General features: G+C 43.9%; 1 protein-coding gene across 1 annotated transcript in view; it reads right to left on the bottom strand.

The window, feature by feature from the left end:
* Window positions 1-25,470, bottom strand: part of CARD11 (caspase recruitment domain family member 11) — a 586,831-nt gene that overhangs the window by 103,703 nt on the left and 457,658 nt on the right. The window contains exons 19-20 of the mRNA XM_068244905.1: window positions 7,831-7,923; window positions 716-833 (exon numbers count right to left, since the gene is read on the bottom strand). Of these exons, the coding sequence (XP_068101006.1) occupies window positions 716-833; window positions 7,831-7,923 (211 nt within the window). The remainder of the gene's footprint in view (window positions 1-715; window positions 834-7,830; window positions 7,924-25,470) is intronic.

The following is a 25,470-nucleotide window of genomic DNA, read 5'->3' as shown; positions in this document are numbered from 1 at the left end:
ACTGCTGGACAGACAGTCACAGCTGGACAGTCAACTATTATTGAGCTACCACAGCCCGGTGACCATATGGGCTTGAAAACTGCCACGGCCTGCCCTCTCGCTATGGTGTGCACTAGTCCAGCATGGCCGTCACTACGCAGCTGTTTGCGGTGCGTTACATAGTGAGTTTGGTGTGTCAGTGTGAAGCAGTACTCTAATTACACTCCCTGATTGATGTATACACATACAAGATGTTTTAAAGCACTTTAGGCCTGCAATTTAGCATTCAGTGTGACTTCTGCCCTTAAACCGCTGCTTTGCGTCAAATCCAGATTTTTCCCCGGACTTTTGTCACGTATCCACCCACGCCATGCCCCCCTCCAGGTGTTAGACCCCTTGAAACATCTTTTCCATCACTTTTGTGGCCAGCATAATTTTTTCTAGCTTTCAAAGTTCGCCTCCCCATTGAAGTCTATTGCGGTTCACGAAAGTTAGCGCAAACCGAACTTTCGCGGGAGGTTCGTGAACCCGGTTCACGAACCGAAAATCGTAGGTTCGGGCCATGTCTAGTGGCCACATCTTTACTGCTGGCAAGGTGCATTACTATAGAATGTTTGTATGTTTTGAATTCTGAAGTGAAAAACAAAAAACTAAAAACAAAAATAATGGGTGATGGAGGTGACCAGTTTTGATGAGCGAAACTTAGTTTTGCAGAGAAACAAAAATAAATTCATACCATCTTGTCTATCTAATAAAAGCTTCATAGTCTCGATAGATGGTGAGTGAGAAGAAACCACACGCAAGCGTTCATTACTATTCATCCTTTTGTACTTGTTCTCAGATCGGTAGACAAACTGGAAAGAAAAAAAAAATCCTATCCTTAGTTTCACCAGTGCACACACACAAAATATACAACATTGCAACAATTTTTTTCTGCACTTTCTAAAGGTACTAATGGCAAAAGTGCAGTATCTTCATTTTTAATGTAACAGGCACATGCTGTCACCTTCTGATCACCCTTTTGTTATGAAAGTGGAATGGATTTACGTGAAAAACTTGGAATCTTAAATCAAACCTGGAGCGAAAGAAAACCCTTAGGCAGGGAACACACTTGCAGGGCCGTTTTCCCCTGCGTTTCCGGGTTTTGCGGTCGCGTCTAACGCGTGCATTTTTCCGCGTGCGTTTCCGTGTTTATGCGATTGCATGGCATGTACTGCCGTGCAACGTGCGGGAAAAAGCAGACAACTGTGCGTTTAGAAAACGCGGAGAAAAACGCAAACGCGCACAAATGCGTGCGGCACAGCGTTTCCTGCGCTAGGCTATTAATTTCAATAGCCTCTAAAATCGTGCGCGTTTTTCCGTTCTCGGCAAAACGCGCAAAACTGCATGTAGTGTGTTACCTGCCTTATGATATAATGAATTGTATGTGTAGTACAGATAATGAATAAAACATTAGTAGCAAAGAAAAGAGTCTTTTATTTTTATTTTTGGTTATGTAGCTTTTTTTTTTATAACATTGCATCATTCTGTTATATTTGCCATTTAGAAACCACATTCTGTCTTTTAAGCTATAAAACAAAGCAGAAATAATGGCCCTTTGAACTTTCTTGCAGTAAAACCGTATCTCAAGCTGTCTCTTACTGTTTCTTGGCTGTTTAAGTGCTTCAGAAAACTGGACTGTATTAGATTCAGTGGGTCGAAGAACACTCAGAGAAGCTCTTTTGCATAGATAACTTAAGTTTTTAACTCATCCCGTACTGGAAAACAATATGAGACTCTTTTCTTTGCTACTAATGTTATATTTCTTAGCTGTACTACGCATTCAGTTGCTTTAAAGAATATGTTAAATAATAAAAAAAAATCCCAGTTTAGCTTACCTAGGGCTTCTTATAGTCCCCCTCAGTGGCTTAACCAGACTTAATAGAGCCCCAATGCAAAAATGATAGCATGGGGCCCCCTTGGTCCCCAAACCCCATGAGGGTCACGTGATCGGAAGACGGCGAATGACAGCAGAGAGTGTTCTGCTGTGAACTTGAAGCAGTGTCTAGAAGCTGGAAAAAAATTACACATGATCCTGCTACTCTGCATGACGGGAGGAGGTGGCAGGGAAGTTCTTGAGAGCAAACAGGGATGTTTTGTTTGGCTAACTGGCTGCACTTGCAGTTGAGTAGAGGGAGGAGGAGGGGCCCCGAAAGCGTCGGGGACACCCTGCGATTGCAGGGGTCGCAGGGGTGATTGCTACGCCTATGATCCCCCTTTAATCCTGGTCTCTCACCTTTACTCTGCAATGTTTCTTTTAGTTGCTGTAACCCTCAAAAAGCTGTCTGACTGCATAGCCGGGAGCATTCGGTACATGTGCAGTTGCAATGTCTACAAACTGCGCAAGTGCAGAACTCTCCTGGCTACGGGAGCGTGATTGAGATGGCATGCGGTCTGGTGGCAGGCACGCAGCTTTTGAAGGAGCACAGCCATTGCAGGAATCAGAGCGGAATGATGGCGAGGGATCAGAGCGACTACAGGAGGCTACAAGAAGCAAACACTAGAATAACTACGGTACATAACAGATAGGGTATAGTACAAAAACACTGGGATCAAACAATCCCTATTAACCCCTCCTTTCTCTGTACAAGGTAATATAATGCCTAAGGGCTCATTCACACTACAGAGCGCATACACCAACACGTTTTCGTGCATGCGTTGCCATCATGTGGCCATCGCACAGAATACACATTGTGGTGCGCTAGGAGCGCAGACCTTGGCAGCCAACCCATCAGGAGAATGTGTGCGTTGTGCGATTAGATGTTCCCAGAAGCGTTACATCGTATTACATCGTAACGCATGGGAAGACACACCTGTAATGTGACTGGTAACATGAAAGTCTATGGACTTTCGTGTTGCCATGTAGATCGTACACTATGTGCGTTGCGTCAGAACTGACAGCGCAGCACATAGTGTGAATGAGCCCTAAAATATAACGTTTAATGAGTCATATATTAAAATACATAAGGGCTATCACACCATCACCATATAACTTTAAAGGGGGAAAAACTCCACATATAATGTGTACATAGAGTACTGGGACCATTAAGTCCTATGATATACAGATCCTTCTCAAAAATTAGCATATTGTAATAAAGTTCATTATTTTCTGTAATGTACTGATAAACATTAGACTTTACACACAACTGAAGTAGTTCAAGCCTTTTATTGTTTTAATATTGATGATTTTGGCATACAGCTCATAAAAACCCAAAATTCCTAGCTCAAAAAATTAGCATATCATGAAAAGGTTCTCTAAACGACCTATTAACCTAATCATCTGAATCAACTAATTAACTCTAAACACCTGCAAAAGATTCCTGAGGCTTTTAAAAACTCCCAGCCTGGTTCATTACTCAAAACCGCAATCATGGGTAAGACTGCCGACCTGACTGCTGTCCAGAAGGCCATCAAAAAAGGCAAGGCCATCCCTGGGTGTGCTTGAACCACCAACCTTTCGGTTAACAGCCAAACGCGCTAACCAATTGTGCCACAGAGACTGTGCACACAGTTGCTGTTGAATGATTTTATGGGGATGTATGCGTGTCTTTTGGAGGGAGGAAGTACAAACAACAACAAACAAACAACATTTGTAAAGCGCTTTTCTCCCGTAGGACTCAAAGCGCATAAGCATGGCTCAGACCATCGTGGTACAGAGGAAGAATTTTATAAGTCCGGAAATGCCAGGCTAAACAGGTGGCTTTTCAGTCTGGATTCGAATAGCTCCAGGGATGGTGCTGTCTTTATTGGGTGTGGCAGGGAGTTCCAAAGAGTAGGGGCAGCATGACAGAAGGCTCTGTCTCCAGATTTTTTTGAGGTGCACTCTGGGAGTGACCAAGTTTATAGATCTGAGGTTGTGAGAGGTGTGGTGCAGCTTCAGCAAGTCCATGTATCCAGGGCCCAGATTGTGCAGGGATTTGAATGTCAGCAGCCCAATCTTGAAGAGTATTCTCCATTCTACTGGTAGCCAGTGCAGTGAGCGAAGGATCGGTGTAATGTAACAGTGGCGAGGCTGGTTTGTTAGTAATCTGGCAGCAGCATTCTGCACTAATTGCAGGCGACACAGGTCCTTTTTGGGGAGGCCAGCATAAAGGGCATTGCAGTAGTCCAGCCGTGATGTGATAAAGGCATGAACTAGGGTTGGAAGATCCTCTGGGGGAATCAGATGTTTAATCTTTGCAATGTTCTTAAGATGAAAGTAGGAAGATTTAACTACAGATGAAATTTGGTTTCTGAAACTCAATTCCCCATCGATTAGTACGCCAAGGCTGCGCACAAGGTTGGAGCTGTTTATGTCTGAATTCCCAATCCTGATTGGTGTTGCTTTAGGATAGAGCTGTTTTGATGGCGAGCGCTGGCTTTGGACAAAAAGGACCTCCGTTTTGTCAGCATTCAGTTTCAACCAGTTACTCAGCCATGCCTGTAGCTCAGCTAAGCAAGAGTTTATTTTTGGAGTAGGGTCTGTTCCACCAGGTTTGAAGGACAGGTATAGCTGTGTGTCATCGGCGTAGCAGTTGTACGTCAGTCCATGTCGTTGGATAAGTGTACCGAGTGGCAACATGTAGATTGCAAACAGCAGAGGGGATAGGATTGATCCTTGTGGCACTCTGAATTTTAGAGGTGCAGGTTTGGACATTATGGGTCCTATGGATACTCTCTGTATTATGTCAGTCAGGAATGATCTGAACCACTGGAGGACTGATCCACTGATGCCACACTACTCCTGCAGTCTGTTAAGCAGGATTTCATGGTCAATTGTGTCAAAAGCCGCTGAGAGATCCAACAGGATTAGGATGGAGCATTCCCCCCTGTCCCTTGCCATGAGCAGATCGTTGCAGACTTGGATGAGGGCTGTTTCACAGCTGTGGTGTTTCTTAAAGCCAGATTGTAGAGGGTCCAGGATGTTGTTTACTGATAGCCTGGTTTCAAGTTGCAGATAGACAGCCTTTTCAAACCCTTTACCTAAGAAGGGGAGGTTGGAGACAGGTCTGTAGCTGCTCATTGCATCTGGATCTATGGAAGGTTTTTTAAGAAGGGGCTTGATGATTCCTTCTTTTAGAGAGGTAGGAAACCTCCCTGCTTGCAGAGAGCAATTTACTATTTTGTGAAATGCTGGACCAAGCAGGTCAGGGCATTTCAGCCAGAGCCGGGACAAGGTCCTCCAGCACCCAAGGCTGAGACACCAAAGTGCGCCCCTCCATCCCTCCCACCCCAGCCGTCACACACTGATTGCTATTAGACTAAGAGGTGCCTCAGGGCCCACAACCTCCCCAACACCTTAATATCTAGTTATCTGGCTTGCAGTCACTGCTATGTATCCCCTTTTCTTATTTATTTCTGCTTCAAACACAATTAGGAATGACAGCTGAATGAATTCTGCGCCCCCTCCTACACTGCGCCCCGAGGCTGGAGCCTCTCCAGCCTATGCCTCGGCCCGGCCCTGATTTCAGCATATGTTTAGTTGGTCCAGGTCGCAGGTTGTCTGGCGAAGGCGACGGAGGATGTCAGATCTCTTCCTCACTAATACTTTTGAAGTCAGTTCAGGGTGTTAGGTTGTTCTTGCAACTATTTCTAGGAGTTGAATAAGTCTTAGGTGCTGTGAACTGAGGGCTGGTGCACACCGAGCGGCTTTTTCAGCGTTTCTGCAGCCGCTTGCGGCTGCGGATCCGCTTGGTCAATGTATCTCAATGGGGTGGTTCACACCAGAGCGGGAGGCGTTTTGCATGAATAAACATTACTTTTTCCGTTAAATAATGGTTTGTCCTTCTGAGAAGGTAAGAAATTACATTTCTGAAATATATAAAATTATCTAGTAGTATATATCATCAAGGGCACCTCCACCAGGGTTTTTTTTAGCACAGTCTATACATTATAGGGGTTTTTTAGTCACGATGACCCTTATTCCTAACAAATAATCCAGGAGAGTGACCGACCACCATCTGCGCCAACAGACATGGGACACCGAGTGGGGACAGTTAAATTCCTGCAGACTCAGAAGATGTTTGCAAGTTTTGCAACTCACCCTTGTTAGTATAATAATACTTATACACTTGTGCTTACATCACTTTGTCTAACAATACTGCACCATTGGGCTCCTGGTCTCTCTCATTCACAGAGACTTGGAGGTTATGGGTAACCATCAAAACTTTTTGTACTTTAAGGCGCTGGTGTACTTTAAGGGCCAATGCACAATGGACCTAAGAGGTCTGATCGACCTAATAGCTCAGCTATATGCAAAAGGCTGCTTACATCATCATTAGCAGATTGAGTGGGGGCTGAGTTCAGATGTGTTGTGAACTGAAGTCTCAGCCTACAAGCAAACTCTTAAAGAGAACCTGAAGGGAAAGGCGCCTTGGGCAGGTACAGTATTAGCTTCCCCTTGGTCTCTGGCAGAAATAGCCAAGCCCGATCATGTCCGCTTTACTGCGCAGGAGCAAACTCCTCACACCTGCGCAGTAGAGTGGACTCAATTGGGCTTGGCTAGTTCCTGCTGCTGCTGTGTATGCTGCTGCAGCATTGCAGGTAATCGTTTATTGTAGGGGTGGCTGCCAGCACTGGAACCAATGGACAGAGAGAGACAGGGAAGCCTCATGCAGAGGCATCCCCCTCCCAGGGTATTAAAATGAAATTCACAGTTCCTTTTTAAAGTCTGCTTATACTGAGGAACACCTTTGGCTAACTATGGGGGGACTACCTATTCGAAAGGACACCCCTGGCTACCTATGGATGTGGCTACCTCTACTGTGGGACACCTTTGGCTATCTATACATTTTAGTGGGAGAAAATGTATCCATCGTGACAATCTCTGCACACTATGACACGGCATGCCACAGATTGAAAAGAGCATAAATGAACTGTAAACCTAAAAATGTCCACAGGCTTACCCATTGTACCTCTGTCCCACGCCCAACCTCCAGGACTCACCTTTTTTCATCTCCCCCATTTTCACTTGCTTTGGCAATGCATGGCAATGCCTGTATGTATCTAGGTCATGCCAATAAAGCTATTTATGATTTGATTTGATTTGAGTGACTAATCACAGCAAATGGGGCATACAGCAGAAAATAAATAGAGGAAAGCAGCTGGATGGGCAATATACAGTATTTTAATGGGCAAATTAGAAGAGTACCAGAGATGTGAGCCATTGGACCAGAGATCAGCTGTTAACAAAAGATATATTAAACAGATATATTAAAGCTAGATATAGTGGCATTGCAAAGGCAATTTTGCATGCGTGAAAAAAAACAGCCAGCAGTATAAATTCACTCCACGTGCCAATTCTCATTGCCCAAAGTTCAGCTGCCGTGGATGAATCATGTGCATGGAAAACTATGGTCATTTTCCATGGTTGTAAGTGTGCTACCCATCCTAAAAAATGGATTGTGTTTTCCTGATATAGATTATACCAATTTTTGATGACAGTGGAATTTCACTTCAAATGGGTTCATCTTTTATGCAATTATTATTTAATTATGCAATTGCAATAACCACATAAAATAATAGCAACTATAATAATAAGATGCTTAAAATACACATGAACTGAGAGGGATATGGAGGCTGACATATTTATTTCCTTTCAACTAATACCACTTGCCTGGTATCCTGCTACTCTTTAATCCAGTCAGACTTCAGTCAGAAACATCTGATCTGCTTGTTTGGTCCGAGTCTATGGCTAAAAGTATTAGAGGCAGATGATCAGCAAGACAGCCAGGAAATGTGCATTGTTTAAAAGGAAATACATATGTAAGCCTCTATTGCCCTCTCAGTCCAGGCGTCCTTTACATAATAATGTGTAATTTGCAAAGGATTTACTGGAAATATTTGTCCAAAAAGGAAGCTTGCTCTTGAAAGTCGAGGACTAGTCTTACAGTCAGTCTGTGGAGGGTCATCAGGTTGTAGGGCATTCTACAGTAAAAAAGAAAAAAAAAAAAGTAAAGATTAATTTCATATTGCAGCAGCTAAAAAAAATTCTGGGATGCATAAAATGAGAAATAAAATCATGAGATGCTAGTATACCACTCCCTGTGTGTAAATCACCTGTGAGGCCAAATCTGGAGTATGGGGCACAGTTTTAGCTACCACACTAGAGGAAAGATATTGAAGATTTAGAACAGTGTTTCTCAACATTTTATTGGTATGTACCCCCTTTAAAATCCTGTCCTCACTAAGTACCCCCAGCATAGTAAACATCACAAGTACCCCTTGACAAATATATATTTAAACGTAATACATGATAATTGGTTCTAAGCAATGTAGAAGCATATACTATTGCTTTTAATTAGCTAAAACACTAATTTGGTGTTTAAATAAGATTTATCATTTTCTAAAACTCTAAATTAGTTATTTAGGGATGGTCGGAAATGGCAATTTCCGTTTCCGCAGGAAATCCGCTTTCTGCCATTGCTGATTACCGCTTCCAATTCCGCTTTCCGCTAACGATGTCCACGTTCCGATGCGGAATTTCACAGTAATTTCCGCTGACTTTAACATCGATTTCCTCAAAAACTACAAGGTCTTTTTGAAAGATTTTGTTTCCTCTTGTTCCCACTTGTCTGCTTAACATTCCCTGAAAATTTGGTGTTTTTAGCTCCTATGGGGGCTTTGCTATTAACCTCCAAAGTCGGCATCATACCGCATAGCAGTTCCAATGCGGATTTTCATGGTAATTTCTGCCGACTTTAACATTGATTTTCTCAAAAACTACAAGGTCTTTTTGAAAGATTTTTTTTTCTTGTTCCCACTTGTTTTCCTTTTGTTCCCACTTGTTTGCTTAACATTCCCTGAAAATTTGGTGTTTCTAGCTCCTATGGGGGCTTTGCTATTACCCTCTAAATTCGGCATCATACCGCATACCGCAAATTTTCTGCATTTTACATTACAGTCAACAGCGACCTAATTTGGCGGTTAATAGCAAAGCCCCTGTAGGTTCCAGAAACACCAAATTTTCAGGGTATATTAAGAAGAAAAGTGGGAACAAGAGGAAAAAATATTTCAAAAAGACTTTGTGGTTTTTGAGAAAATTTATGTTAAAATCTGCAGAAATTACAGTGAAATCCACATTGGAACCGATATGCGGTATGACGCTGAAATTCGAGGTTAATAGCAAAGCCCCCATAGGTGCTAGAAACACCACATTTTTAGGTTATGTTAAGCAGAAAAGTAGAGACAAGAAGAAAAAAAATCTTTCAAAAAGACCTTTAGTTTTTGAGAAAATGTTAACATTGGCGGAAATCTCCGCGACTTCCGCAAAAATTTCCACAGAAATTTGCCTACCGTACTTGTATTACGATTTCCGAATTTCGATGTGGAAATGCAATTTCCGATCGGAAATAGGGAGATTGCATTTCCGCGGAATCCGAACGAGCATCCCTATAGTTATTCTTGGATAAGTATAATAAGCCCGAGTACCCCATAGAACCTTCAGAAGTACCCCCTGGGGTACGCGTACCACACGTTGAGAACCTAGGATTTAGAACACATACACAGGAAACTAGAGATCTTACCAGCCAATTAATGGAAGATCTTACCTATCATAAAAGGTTAAACAAACCTGGCTAATTTAGCTTGGAAAAGAGACAAGATAACTGGGTTTTCTCCACCAAAAACAGTGGCCTCCCCCTTGCTGGATGCCTCCAGGTCAGACCTGTGGATCAGTGCCGCGACTCCAGTTGGAAACAAACCTGCAGATCAGTGCGGCAACAGGGAGAATGGTGCACAGTGACCATGGACTTTTGATGTCACCAGAAGTGATTTGTAAATAATAATAATAAAGTAAATAATAATAATAGAGCAGTAGTACAGTGATCCCCAGCAAATGCAATGAAGCTTGCCCCTGGGGTTACCTGTTAAATTCACTGCCTTTTCCAGGGATATACTAGATGTACAGCTGCAACACTGATGGGTAAAATATATTAACTGTCATTTGATCGTATTTAGAATTGTAATTTTATATACTCAAAATCTATAAAGTCTTTTTGAAAAAAAAATATTCTTCCTAATACAACTATCTAATTTGGTGATTATAGCAAGGATTTGAGCTTTTCTATTAACTGCTAAAGTTGGCAGGTTGGCGCCATTGACTTCAATGTAAAATGTAAAAAATTTGAAATGAGTCAGAAACTATCAGGGAATGTTTCACAAAAATTAGCATGATTTGCCACAAGACCTAACTTGAAATTCTCACCCACTTATCCCTAGCCCAGGGTTTCCTGTTAAAGAGAATCCTGCATGTAGTTCCAAGGGGAAATGCCTAGAATAGCAGAGTAAAAAAAAAAAAAACACATGCTATGGAATTGCTTCCATGGTGGAAACACAGATTGCACCACAAAATCATTCTTCTCATCTCTAGATATCAGTGGAAAGTGATAGAAAAAAGAATAATGTACAGGTATAAAGGGTGGTAGATTGGAAAAAGAAGATTCGTTTTAGTGGAGATGTTTGTATCATCTGGGATGTTGATGCCTCCCAAAATAATTGAAGTGATAATGTCTGCGAATGCAAAAATGTCCAGCCATGCACAGAGGTGGTCCAAGAAAGTTGGGGTGGAATCAGGGGATCAATAAATGATTGCAATCTGGAGTGAGGAGAGTAGATGTGAACACAGTGAATCTAAAATGACAGAGGGGAAAAGGTAAAGTTGTGAAAGTTTTTTTTAAGGATCAGGTACAGTGCTCTGACAAGAGAGTCACTGACTCCACCACTTTTGTTTATTTCTAGGCCTAGGACTATGACTGAAGCGTAAACCTCTATGAAAGACCTGCTTGGAGGATGTCAGCAGTCTCAGTGAGGCCTCAGATACTAAAGAAGGTATATCTGTTTGCATTATTATATACTAAGCAAGCATTCCATAGAGCACCACTGATAGAAGGGGAGAAATTGAAGAGATGGGTGAGTTTGCCGGGATTATGAATGTTTGGCTACTTTCACACTGGGGAGTTATGTTCTCTGGAAAAACAGGATCACAACACAACTGAGGAAAACAGTTACATTGCACACTATGCAAGCGGTATGACGCATACAGTGAAGCTTACAGTACATAGAAAGTATGCTTCACTGCCACTGTTAACGCACACATTATATGAAACTCAAAAATACATGTTTGCTCTAAAACAATAAACACAGCAATAAATAAATAAATAAAAATACAGAAAACTGTAAAAGATTGATATTACGTCTTTTGAAGACATATTTGCACTTCACTGAAGTTTATAGATAACATTGCCAGTTTGCAGGACAAATGATTAGCCTTGTGTAATTAACCTCCCTGGCGTTAATCCCGAGTGTATACACTATGCAGTGTTTAGCACGCAGCGGGCATTTCTACTCACCTCCCGGGAGAGCCAGTCATTGGTAGCCGTTCTTCTTCCTGTCCTCCGAGGCTCTGAATCACTCTGGTGAGATTGCCGTCAGTGATATCACTACAGAGTTACAGCGCCACCCAGAGGACGGAGGTAAAATTGCAGCGCTGGAGGCCAGGGAGGTGAGTGAGTGCTGATTTTAGGGTCAGAAATGTTTTTAAAAGACCCTAAAATCCGGAAATAATCATACTGCGAGGGAGGTTAAGTAATACTGTGCAAACAAAGTGTTGAGAGTTATCTGCTTCTCCCCTGATACAGCAAAACCTTTTGTGCATTGTTTACACAGTAAAGCTCAAGTCAATATGATCATTTTGGTACAGCAAAGGCAATCTAAGGCCTTTAGCATCCTGTTTGCCGCCCACAAGCACCATAACAGTACAAATAAAATGGAGATGAATGGCAGTGTTCATAACACCATGCGTCAGAGCTTGACACATAGTGGCGTTACCCTATGGCTGAGAACGGCAACGTATCACATCTGAACGCAGCTGCCGCAGGGGGCAGGCCATCCCTCCACTGCCAGTAACAAGCGCCCAGCCAGGGCAAAAAAAACACCTGTGAATTCACTGCCTTCACCTGCTCATATGAAAGAGTATTTATCAATTAGCTTCTGAGTGATATAGAAGTTTTAGTAATAACGCTTACCGTAACTTCCAGAAAACATTTTTTTTTTGCTATTTGTTTTATGCCATGTTTAATGCTTTGGTGTTTAGACCATAGAGGATATTTGAGTTTCATACCACTTACAGAACTCTACAAAATGATATTTCATTAATCTATTCAACACAGATGCACGTGGAGAAAACCTTTCAGCAACTAATCAAAATAAATGTGTATACATGCAAGTGACAAGTTTAATGATCTAGTCCCTATGTTCTCAACATATGGTTAGCATACTCCAGGTGATACTTTAGTTAGGTATAGAGGCTGCTTGAAATAGTTTAAAGCAGTGGTTACCAAACTTTTTTGGGTGAAAACACCCTTTATGGCTTTGAATATTTTTCAAGGCACCTCTCGTCAAAAACAACTACAAAAATGCCGTTATGACCCTTATCAGGCGATGACCCCCTCCAAGTAGCTAGTGATGCTTATTGGGCACCACGATTCCACTCATGTTCAACTTCAACCATAGTTGCGGAGACAAAAGGTTAATTAGCAGGTAATGCAGCCACATTGTAAATCAATGTGCGGTTGCATTACCTGATGGTATTGTATAAAGAATGGGGATGCATGCCGAGGCACCCCTGAAAGATGCCCAAGGCGCACCAGGGTGCCACGGCACCCAGTTTGAGGACCCCTGGTTTAAAGGGATACTATCGATAAACATGTGTTTTTTAACCTGAGTAGACAGGGTTCCTGAAGTGTTGGTAAATAATGATGTATACATTTCATTTGCTTATCTCTTTTGTTTACTGAAACAAATTCCTTTCACTCTGAACTGATGCACTTCTCGTTTCTGAAGGGAGAGTTAATGAGGTGAGGGGGGATTTCCTTCACTGTTATCTCTGTGTGTAACTGTGTGTCAGAGAGCTCTCAGAAGAAGCTGCATGTTTCTAAACTGTCTGCAAGAGAGCAGAGGAAATGTAACTTGTTTTAAACGTGTAATTGTCAGTGTCTCAACAGTTTTTATATATTTTTTGGGCTTTCAGGGAAAAATACTCTGTAGTCTGATATGCAAACAACAGCACTGGCTGAGCAGTGAAGCAGACACCCCTTTGCAAATGATTTGTCACAATAAAGCTAAATCCCATACACAATGAATTAAAGCTTTTGCCTCTGAAGAGAAAACGTTACGAGGGGAATCACGAGACAACAGCACTGTAGATGCTCTGCAGATCATCAATTTGACCCCAGTAGAACTTTCTTCTTCTGAGCAAGCAGTTTTGGCCAGGGGATTGACTTTCTCACCCACCAAGAAGATAGATATTTTTGAGACCATCAAGGACCTGTACCTTTTCTGCCGAAGACTTACATTGAAAAGGATGTATCACAACGATTCTACCACCCCACAGATGAGGGATTTGATCAATTTACCAGACGCTGTTGACCGACAGGTATTCCATGATCTCATGGAATTACTTGATGAGAACGAAAATGGGAGTGAATCTGAGCCAGCTGATAACCGCCGCAAGGGTAAGTTTAGACCTCCATCCTCCTTTCTTCCCAATTTATCCATGTACCCAGCTATAAAAATCTTCTTTGAGTTGGTTTCCAGGGATATTGAAAAGCTCAGGGACATTGGGGGCTGTGGGAATAACCTACCCAGGGATGAGCGCCTAACCATCATCAATCTATCAAAGCGGGAGGATCTTGTCATTCGTGAGGCCGACAAGGGAGGCAATGTGGTCCTGTGGCCGGTAGATAGTTACATCAAAGAGGCAAAAAGACAATTGGGCAACTCTAGATACTACAGGACCCTTCACTCTAACCCGAGTGAGACCTTTAAAACGAAATTAGACCGCCTACTTGATCAAGGGAAGTCAGCCGGAGTCATTTCACAGAGGGAACATGCTTTCTTAACAGTTAACAAACCAATAACACCGACGTTTTATTTGTTGCCCAAGGTGCACAAAAATAAGGAACAGCCACCAGGTAGACCTATAGTCTCGGGGATTGGGAGTTTAATTGAGAAGAGCTGCTCTTTCATTGATTTTTTTCTGCAGGAACATGTTTGCTCACTTGACTCTTATGTGAGGGACTCTCTGAACTTAATTACTAAATTGAATAATGTTCATATTCCCACAGGCACAATCATGATTTCATTGGACGTCGAGTCATTATACACCAATATAGGACATCATCATGCGGTGGAAGCAGTACGATACTTTTTATACTTTTTGTCTTCAACCACGATTTCCAGATCTGAATTCAATGACTTCTTGCTATTACTCCTGGACTATGTGTTAAAACACAATTTCTTCACTTTTGATGGTAGGTTGTACCTACAAGTGCATGGCATCTCTATGGGAGCCAAATGTGCCCCACTGATCTAATCTATTCTTGGGCTGGTGGGAGCGAGAAGTAGTCTGGGGGCCTGGTTTTGAACAATTTCACCCACACATATTGGGTTGGTATCGTTTTATTGATGATGTCTTAGTGCTCTGGGATGGACCAGAGCCCCTAGCTCTTGAATTCATCTGGGCACTGGGCGAAAATGATCTCAATATTGTACTTACCTCGCAAATGTCTCCCGAGTCCTTGGACTTCCTGGATCTCCATCTCTCTTTTTCAGGTACAGGACAGATAGAGACCACACAATATATCGGAAGGAAACGGCGGTCAACAGCTTGCTACACTATGATTCATTCCACACTAAAAGTTTGAAAAGCAACATTCCGGTGGGACAGTTTTTAAGACTGAGGAGGAATTGTTCCAACGAGACCGACTTCCAGGCACAATCCATCTCATTGAAGGAGAGGTTCAGGAGCCGGGGTTATCCCAGGCGTGTAGTCGAACAGGCATATCAACGAGCAACCAAGACAAACAGGGAGAGATTATTGTATTCCACGCGAAAGAAATCCAACGATCTGGTAAGATTCTGTACACCGTACAATAGCAGCTGGAATACACTGAGAGACATAGTCACTAAGCATTGGCCTGTTTTACAAACTGACTCTATCCTAAATAGGTATTTACCAGCGAGACCATCAATCACAGCAAAGAGGGCCACTAACCTTAAAGACCGTCTTTGTCAGAGCCACTTTCAGCGGCGACATAGGAAGAGGCCGGCTGTGTGTGGCAGCTTCCCCTGTGGGAGATGCAACATCTGTGAAATGATGATACCCACCAGAGAAGTACAGAGTGACAAAACAAACAAAATATTCAAATTAAGGGATTATATCAACTGCCAATCTGAGGGGGTCATTTACTTATTGTGGTGCCCGTGCAACAAACGATATGTGGGACAAACCAAAAACATGCTGAAGAGCCGCATCCAAAAACACATGTCTACCATACGACTGGCCAATCGCGACCATGCTGATGGTAAGCAATTGACTCCGGTGGCTGAACATGCCCTCAAAGCCCATGGTGGGAGCACTCGAGGTTGGAGGGTATGTGGTTTATCTAAGGTGTACCTCTCTTCTAGGGGCGGGGACGTTACTCAACTCCTTTTGAGACAGGAGACTCGCTGGATCTTTGACCTCGGCACCTTAGCTCCGGTAGGTCTCAACGAGGAATTGTCATTCCTTGCTTTCTTACATTAATTAGTTCTCTTTGGAGCACATCTCTTGCCTCCCCCTATTTTTGCAGTGTGATTTTCTGTATCCCCCTTTTTTAGGGAGGGACACTCAGTGAGTAGGTGACCTCCTTCACTGTTGAGCTCCACCTTTGTGAGTAGGGTGCAGCCCTTCCTATGTTTGGTTGCACATTAACACTCAATTTTTGCACCTTTAACATGTTGTGCATGGGCACATTATTTGGGCACATATATGTTTTCCCGGTTATGTGATCCCTCTAGATCGTTGGTGAGTTCGATCATTGGGCATTTATCAGTTATAGTCACCGATGGCACCTTAGCATGTGGTTTGTCCATCTGTGTGCACCCCCCCGTGTGTGGGGGGGGGTTACATATCCATCGGCTACTTGTGCGTACCATATTTATATTGATCTGTCACTGTCTCCAGTGGGTCTTGGTAAGTTGCCCACTGCATCGATTATGCACTTTATGATTTGATCTCAGGTACTGGGCCTGTTTTTCTGAAATGGATCCCTTATGTGCTGATTCTTAATATGGTTATGTTTTGTCTCTTATTTCTAGATTGATGATCTTTTTCTCTCCCCCCTGTCTTTTGCCTGTTCTTACGATACGGTTGGGGTTCCATGAACTCTTGGCTCACTCAACACCTCTTCTGGCCACTATTTGAAGATCCTTCATTCATCTATTTCATCTGATTGCCCATTCATCGATTGTGAACTGTAATAGAACTAAGTTTTGTATTCATGTGATTAACTATGGTCTTGGATTCATGGTTGTGCTTTGTATAACTGTCTCTTGTACATGTGTATATGCATTTGGCACAGTGAATCTGCAAATATCTGTTCTGCCCAGTAGGTGTCAGCAGTACTCCTGCTGTTTATATAGGTGGTGTCACTCGTTGTGGTGCATTATATTTGTGTTCGCTAGTATTTCATCATTATCATTAATGTTTTTGTACTTTGAGCCCCCTGCTTCTTGGCTCACTTGTCAGGCAGCCAAGTTTTTGTGCTAACCTATTGATTTCCCTATAACCTTTTTTTTCAAACTATATGTAATTTTAATTCCACATGCCCGTTCTTTGATTTTCACCAAGATGGCTGCGGCTCTGGTGGGCGGATACAGGGGCAGGGATGGCCGACCACGTCACACAGTACGTGGAGTCCAGTCCCCGTGCGTGGCCACGCACGATTGATCACCCCTGACTCCGCCTTGCCTGCCGCCGCCCCCTTGCGTCACGTGATGTGACTATTTAGCCACTCGGAGAACGGGTGGTTATATGCCCGGAAGAAGCCGCTTGTAGCGGCGAATCGCGATGGCCTCCACACGCTAGTCCCTCCGCTCAGCTGCCGGCCGGTAAGCCTTCCATCCACGGTTCTTTCTTTGCATCTCTTCTCTCTCACTTGGCCCCATCTGGCCCCTACCACTCGGTATTCCGTTTCACCACGGACATTGGCACCCACTTCACACCCTTATTTCTAACTTGGTGCACTTCACTTCTACAGGTTGGTGCACCTCCAATCTCGAATTTTCCCCGCCTTTACCCCTTCACCCTTACTCTGCCACTGGCTTGCAGCGGATTGTCCACATTATAGATCATTTATAATACGTGTTTACTATTGTAACCACTGAACATTTACAGTACAATATTAGAGGGCATTATGTATTTAGTGTGACTGTTTTTAACTGGTTTTAATGTTGTTATGGTTTGAATAAAGGCTATTTTTTGTACTTCAATTCCTTGTGGTGCGGTTTTTGCAGGGCCAGCTTCTTTTTCTTTTTGTCCATATTGCTTCTGATATTTAACATGACAAATAGGAAAATGTTTACACAGCTACTTAGACATTATTTGTACATTGTCATTTTATAACACTTGGGTATTGGTAGTATTCCTTTAAGTCAAGTTTGGGGATTTTAAAAATAATAAATAATATAAATATGCATCGCAAATTTGAGGCATAAAGCGATATTTGGAAAGCACTTACAATCAGTTATGGAGTACCGGTAGTTACCCGACTTTAAAAAAAAATGTTCAAATAGAACTTGTAGTTTTTGAGAAAATCAATTTTAAAAATTGCAAAGAAAAAAATGTTTTATATACTAAGTAAAATTACATTGTGTTTTTGTTGTGGTACACTATACCATGTAGTGAGTACCGCATCCAGCATACACATTTTAAAGCAAACCTATGATTTAAAGATGCACAAAGGGGGACAGGATGGCAAAGGTTACCACCTTTGCCATCCTGTCCCCCTTTGTGCATCTTTAAATCACACAGTGGAGGCAGAGGTGACATAGAGTAGGACACTGAGGGGAACAGGGGGACAGAGGTGACACAGAGGGGGCACTGAAGGCACAGGGAAACAGAGGTGACACAAAGGGAGACACTGGAGGCACAGGGGGGCACATAGGAGGTACAGAGGTGTCACAGTGTTTCGGCAGTGTCCCTATCTTGTTCACTAAGCAGGGACACCTGTACTCCAAACAAATATATATGCATCAAAAGTTACTTGACATTAAGTTACCCACAGTCATTAATGAAGGGGTACATGCTGTTGAAAACACGGATTCTAGTCCAAAAATCACAATTCCTTCAACGTAGATGACACACAATGACAGAGGATTAGTTGAATAGGCTGTTTTTGCCGAGTATGCATTGAAAGTTAGTTCAGGAAAGAAGCCTAGAAACAGAAGAGGAAATTCTAGAAGGGTTTAGCAGAGATACATGAAATAGTTGTTTTAGTGTAAGTTGGATTTTCTTTCTTTTCTTTCCTTTTTTTTTTTTTGGAGACTAAGGCCCGGTTCACATTAGCGTTTTGTGCTGGAATTGTCAGTTCCAACGGATCTGTTGTCCGTTCAAACGGATCAGTTGCGGACCGATGTAAATACGTTTTCGGTCCGTTTCAGCTCTGTTTGTGTCCGTTTTGCATACGTTTTGTGTCAGTTTCCATTTTTAAAGGGGACGTTATGAAATTAGCTTTAAAGATAAGCTATATATACCCTAGAGCTCTGAATGATCAGTAAATACATTGTGGTCATTGTTGAGGAGAGAGCTTGCTGTTTGGACAATGTATCCAGTGTATTTCTATATCTTCTGGCTTGGAATAGCCTCGTTTTTAATTTTCACTTACTACTTTGTGGGACAGAAGCCAGCTGTTCGCAGGAGATGGTGGGTGCACCAACTACTCCTTGAAAGGCAGAGGAAGGGACAGTTCTAGACACTGCACCAGGACCTGAGACCACACCCAGAAATTTTTTACAGCTACTGCCGGATGTCCATATCCCTGTAAGTATCCATACCTACCCACCCCAACCCCACTCTCCCCACAACACCTTGCTCCACAGCAAACTCTTTCCAGTTCTATAATCCTTTATACCTCTTGTCACAGGTTTGATACCCTCCTGGAGATGGTGAGGAATGACCTCAGGAAAAAGAATACCAGTTTTCGGAAGGCTGTCACACCAGAGGAACAGCTAACGATCACTCTAAGGTTAGTAACAACAACTCCAATATTTTTTTTAACAAAATTAAAAGTTTTATTACAAAACCTTCCAACAATTGAAAAATAAATAACAAAGCTTCCAACATGGAAGTGAACACAACAGTCTTCCAACGTGGAAGATAGGGAAAAAAAATTAAATTTTTAATAAACAGAACATAAACGGGGGGCACAGAGTCCCTTGGGTGTCGCCTTTTAAACCTGACCCACAGGAACGGCAACATGCCATGCCAAGGAAAAAGGAACCAAGCTGGTATCCAGGTTGGGCTGAGCCATGACATGTTGCGGTTTCTAGGGGACAGGTTCTGAAGGGGAGGCCCAAGTAGTGCTAGAATTTGCAGTTCAGCAGACGCACACTGGGTGAGGGTACAATGGGGCACAGAGCCCAACTAGTGCAAAAAGTACACTATAGTCAATGGGTCAGGGTAGCATGTAGGCACAGAGTCCCTCGGGCATCACCTTTTAAACCTGACCCACAGGAACGGCAGGGGGACAGGTTCTGAAGGCCACGTCCAAGGGGAGGCCCAAGTACTGCTAGAATTTGAAGTTCAACAGAAACATACTGAGTGCGGGTACAATGGGACACAGAGCCCAACTAGTGCAAAAAACAAGTGCAAAAAGGACACTATAGTCCATGGGTGAGGGTAGAATGTGGGCACAGAGTCCCTTGGGCGTCACCTGTCAAAGCTGACCCACAGGAACAGCAACATGCCATGCCAAGGCCAAAGCGACCAGGCTGGTAGCTGGGTTGGGCCGAGCCATCACATGTTGCGGTTCCTAGTGAACAGGTTCTGAAGGCCACGTCCAAGGGGATGGCTTGAGAAGCACAACTTTCTTTTTCAATTGTACATTACTATTTTGGGTCTGACCCTGATCCAAGAAAAAGGTTTGGTGTAGATGGTTGGTCAGGAGTGTCTGGGGTACTAACGGTTGAACTGCTAGAACCTGTTCCTAACTGGGTGTACCTTCGGTCCTCAAATGCACTCCCTCTATACCCTTGGTAGGTTTGGGAAGGGGATTGCCAGGTTGTAGGTGGTCTAAACACTGGTGGTTGGGCTTGAAACCTTGGTTCCAAGTGTGATTTGACAGCCTCTAGAAGGCTGTAGTGGCATGACAGCATACTGCCACTTGGGACTTTGTCCACCAAGGGAAGAAGGGACATGAGGGTGTGGTAGGCTGGGTGCCCTTGATGTCGCATGAGTTCTGCACTATGGCTTTGCATTTGATGTATCTGCTGCTGCATTTTCGATACTTGGTTGTGGTGCTGCTGTTGGATTTGGTCAAACTGTGAACGATATTCATCATGCTGTGCACGATATTCATCATGCAGCAGTTTTACTTCATCCTGGTAGTGCCTGTGCAGCATGTCTAGCTCTTTTTGATGCGACTTGATATGGAGCCCATAGCCCTCTATCAGGTTGCTTCTGTCTCCATCCTGCATCTGCCTGGTAATGATGGATTCTTGGCTTCTGAGGATGCCAAGTAGGCCTGACACTGCACCCGACATCTCTGCCTCAGTCTTTCTTCTTGTGGGTACAGGAGCAGCTCTCTGTCTCCTTGGAGCTGGAGGGGTTTCTGCCTCTGAGGTTTGGACTCTACGGGGCTGGGCAGCACTAGTGGACATTGCCTATGGAGTGTCCTGGACAGTGTCGGTTGGGGTAGGATCAGGGCCAGGGTCCTGACTCCTGAGGAGGGAGGGTCAAGTCCTCAGTTTAGGATCACCTGGAGTCCTCGGAAACCTGCCTACTGGCAGGTGGTGGCAGCAAATAGTCCGTGTCCCGCACAGGGTCATCATCAATGTCATCAAAAATATCTTCGTCACTGTCCCCAATACCAACAACCTCCCGATCCGTGTCGAGGTCCTCATCCTCCCGAAAATTATCTTCAGTCCTGTAGATAATACAAAGGAAAATGTTACCATAATATACTGTGTGTTGTTGTTATCATCATATACTGTGTTTTTACCAATGGTCTCCACAGAATTGACTCCACAGCCTCCACAGAAGTTCTCAAGAACGCCAGCTGACGTGTGTAACAATAGGGTGTTCTTTTGGAGGATCCACTTCCACTCCTTTGTTCTTTGTGCTGAATTCTCAATTCCTTGACATAGGCGTCACGTACATTGCGCCATCGGGTCTTGTATTTTTCAACTGCAAAAACAAAAAATAATAACTTTATTATTTCTCTCCTAGGTTCATGGCAACTGGGCAATCCAACGCATCTCTACACATAACCTTCAGAATTGGGAAGAGTACAGTGGCAGGCATCATCATAGTGAGGACCTCCAAAATTATCTGGAGAAGGCTGAGGGCCACATATATGCCTGTTCCACACACCAGAAAATGGGAGGAGATCTCAGACCGCTTCTGGACAGAGTGTCGGTTCCCAAATTGTGTAGGTGCTATCGGCGGAACGCACATTAGGATCCAGAAACCTTTGAGGAGTGGCAGCCATAACTTCAATTACAAAAAGTACTTTAGTATTGTCCTAATGGCAGTGGCTGATGCGGACTACAATTTTGTATACGTAGACGTGGGGTCATACAGGAGTGCCAATGACTCCAGCATATTTCAAACACCAAACTGTACCACCGGCTGGAGCAAAACCAACTGCACCTACCCGCTGAGAAACCTTGGCCTGGGACAAGGACACCCGCTTACCCCTTTGTCTTTGTGGGAGATGAGGCTTTTGCCCTGTCTACCCACGTTATTTGGCCATACCCAGACAGGGGCCTCGACCAGAAACAGACAATTTTTAATGCACGGCTCAGCCGCGCTCGCCGAATGGTGGAGTGTACCTTTTGGAATCCTGGCTAACAAGTGGAGGATGTTCCACACACCGCTGCTACTGAAGCTGGACAACGCTGTCTACGTTGTCAAAGCAGCATGCATCCTCCACAATTTTGTGCGCCAGGAGGAAGTGGACATTCCTAACCTACCAGAGGTACTACCACTTCGGCCAATGCGGAGGTACGCGCAAAGGCCAAGAGTAATTGCCCTTCGAAACAGGGACAGTTTGGCTGACTATTTTATGACTCCAGAAGGACAACCATAAAATTCTGTTTATTTTGTTTGTTGGTTATTTGGTTCATTAGTATATTTTGTTCACTGGTTTATTTTGTTCATTTTTAATAAAAAATTATTTACGTTTCTAAATTGTTTGACTGGACATAATGTCGGTTGTGGGTACACAGAGCATGCATGTCTGAGCCACAGGCAAGCACTTGTTCGCCTGCGGCCCAGACACACATGCTTGGGGCACGGGTAGTGGGTGGGACACGGGTACACAGATCATGCATGTCTGAGCCGCAGGCAAACAGTTGTGCGCCTGCGGCCCAGACACACGTGCTTGGGACACGGGTAGTGGGTGGGACATGGGTAGTTGGTGGGACATGGGTAGTGGGTAGGACACGGGTACACAGAGCATGCATGTCTGAGCCGCAGGCAAGCAGTTGTGCGCCTGTGGCCCAGACACACGTGGTTGGAACAAGGCATGCATGCTACATATTTACTATGAAACCACCCCCCACACCAACATATCACACCCTCCCAACATCCATTGGAAACATACCTTGAGCACTTTTCCGCTTCCGATTCAGTTGATCAAATCCCTGCACATAATTTTTGCAGATGTCCTCCCACAACCTTCTGCACTTCCGGATGTTATTGTGTTCTGGGTGTCCCTTGTCCCAGAGGGCAGGTTGCCGCTGCACTGGACAATCAGGTCCTCGATGCTGTATGGCCTTATGTCTTCCAATACTTTCCAGAAATCCACAAACTGGGATGGATCCCACTCCTGCAGCACTTCCAGGCCCATGTGCCAAATAAACAAGCCAAGATGGCTGCTGTACCATAGAGCTGTATCATAGAGCTGTATCATAGACAGTACACAGGAAAGCAGCTAGAAATGTCCGTTTTCATAGCCCGTGTGTTGTTCAGTTCCATTTTTCATTGGTTCCTATTGCCCTGCAAAACCTTCCGTTTCAGGTCCGCAGGGAGCAACGGTCCAGAAAATTAGGGCCTGCAGCATTTTTTCGATCCGGGGCCCTGAACTTACGGAACGTATCCGTACAAATGGACAGATGTGTACGGCCCCATAGATTAACATTGGATCCGTTCGTGTCCGTTCCGTTTGTACAGTATACGGTTCGGTTCCGATCCGCAAAAAAACGCTAATGTGAACCGGGCCTAAAAACTGGAACGCAAACGGATCCATGCTGGCCATTTACAGCATACATTTCCAGGTCCGTTTGTGTTTTTAAAAACGTGCCCCCAGCTCTGTCCGTGGGTTGTGGGGGAGCGCTGGGCTGGAGGGGGTAGCAGCCAGGAAGGGGGCAGCGGGCACAGCTTTGTGCGCTATAGTTCGGCAAAAGTAATCAGCGAGCAAGGAAGCAATTACCTTCTCCTCTGCTCACCGCGTGACTTCCTGCAATGCCGCCTACTAGAGGGCGACATTGCAGGAAGTCACGTTGTAAGCAGAGGAAGTAAGGTAATTGCTTCCTCGCTCGCTCATTATTTTTGCCATAATATAGCGTACATAGCTGGAGGGGGAGCGGTGACAGGGGGACCCAGGTGAGGGAGGGGTGGTCTGACCCCCTGGCTCTTAACCCCTCAGGCTACCTGGGAACACCTATGGGGAGTGACGTTGAGGGAAGGAGCAGGTAGTAGGCTCTCCGGATCTCCCTCCATACTGTGTGCAAAGTTCTCTGTGTAGAGGGAGATCCGTTTTATTATTGCCTTTCACTACCCTTCCATGTATCGGGGGTCTGCGAAGTCCCGACATCCAGACTCTCCGTTCAATTTTTCAATCCTGATCCCACGGATCGCCCATGGATCCATTTTTAAAGTGTGTGAGGACGGCTGCTATTTTTAACATTGGTATCCGTGGCTCCGGTTTTGATCCGGGCCCAAGAACGGAGCCACGGATATGTTTTTAAAACAAGCGTGAACCGGCCCTAAGTTTAAAACAAAAACATATTTTTTTCAATAGCCTATATAGTTATGACCTCTAACCTTTAAGCTTGAACACCCTTGTATTCAAGCTCAAGTACATTCCCAGTGTAGTTCTTTCTCAGTATAAGATTGTTTGCACCCACTGACTCAGATCCTGGCTACACCCTTGGTTGCAGACCAGATCTTCAAGCAAGAACAGATTAGTGGATGGACAATTTTAGTCAGTTCTGGTAAAATACTGATTCAATCCTAATCAAAACATTATTTAAAGCCCTTTAAAATGGTGTTGTTTGAAAATAATGTTGCAAGTACTGAGCTAGGTTAGGAACTGACCACTAAGCAGGATGACCACTAGCTAGAGCTAGGTATACAGCAAGGTAAGCAGTCCTAATCAGGAAATAAACATCAGATGTGAGAAAAGGATGGCAGTCTCACAGTAGGATATGTCTAAAGAGAGTGTCTGCTTTAATGATAAAATCTTGTAAAATTGTACAATTTTACCAAATCTATTTAGTAGAAGGGTCGGGCCAGATTTACCATAAGGCACTGTAGGCATGTGCCTACAGGCGCCTGATGATGGAAAGGCAGCTCACTCTCCTCACCAAGTGCTTCCCTCCCACCTTGCCAATGCAGAGTCCGAGCAGAGTGTAAATGAGAGGTTACTCACCAAGGTTTCGGCAATCCACCTCTAGCTAACTAATACTTGGGAGCACCTCTAGCCACTTAATACTGAGGATAACTCTGGCTACCTAATACTAAGGGACACCTGTAGCTATCGATGACAGGCAAGGGAAGTAAGGGAAAAGTGACAGCTGGGACAGCCAGCACACTTGCGGTGCAGTTCGGCAGGGGTTTATATGTGAAGGGTGAAGACTAGGGTGCCAGGACATCTGTGCCTACAGGCTTTGTGATGTAAATCCGGGCCTGAGAAGGGTAATCTGAGTGAAGATGCTTTAGGTAATGCCTCATATTACATAGACATGGTAATATTGTACAATCGAGATTGTATAATAAGTGGGCACCTTTACAATATGCTGAGGAAGTGACAGTAACATAAATGGATGCTATCCCATCAAAACACAGGGATAATTGTAATGGCATAATGATGCCCTGAGTACTACCACTGGTAACAGTTTCATCCAAAACAATAACTAATGATCATTTTAATTATTTATCTTAAAATAATAGATATCAATGAGGTTTAAATCAGCAAATGTTAAGAATTGCCACTCTTGCGTTCCTTAAAAGGCCTTGTTTCCATCTGTCCGCTTCTATCCGCTTTTTATCAGCACATCAATGTTACAGATTGATACATGTTGCTGAAAAGCGGACAGAAGCGGATAGAAGCGCACAGATGGAAACAAGGCCTAGTGTGTTTTACTACCAATTACAACTACCTCATTCTCACTATGGAAGTGCCTGCGCTGAGGAAGAGGCGACATATACTG

The sequence above is a fragment of the Hyperolius riggenbachi genome, chromosome 7 (assembly GCF_040937935.1).
Source record: "Hyperolius riggenbachi isolate aHypRig1 chromosome 7, aHypRig1.pri, whole genome shotgun sequence".
Lineage (NCBI taxonomy): Eukaryota > Metazoa > Chordata > Amphibia > Anura > Hyperoliidae > Hyperolius > Hyperolius riggenbachi.
The sequence above is the reverse complement of the archived record's forward strand: the minus strand, read 5'-3'. Positions and strand labels throughout refer to the sequence as shown.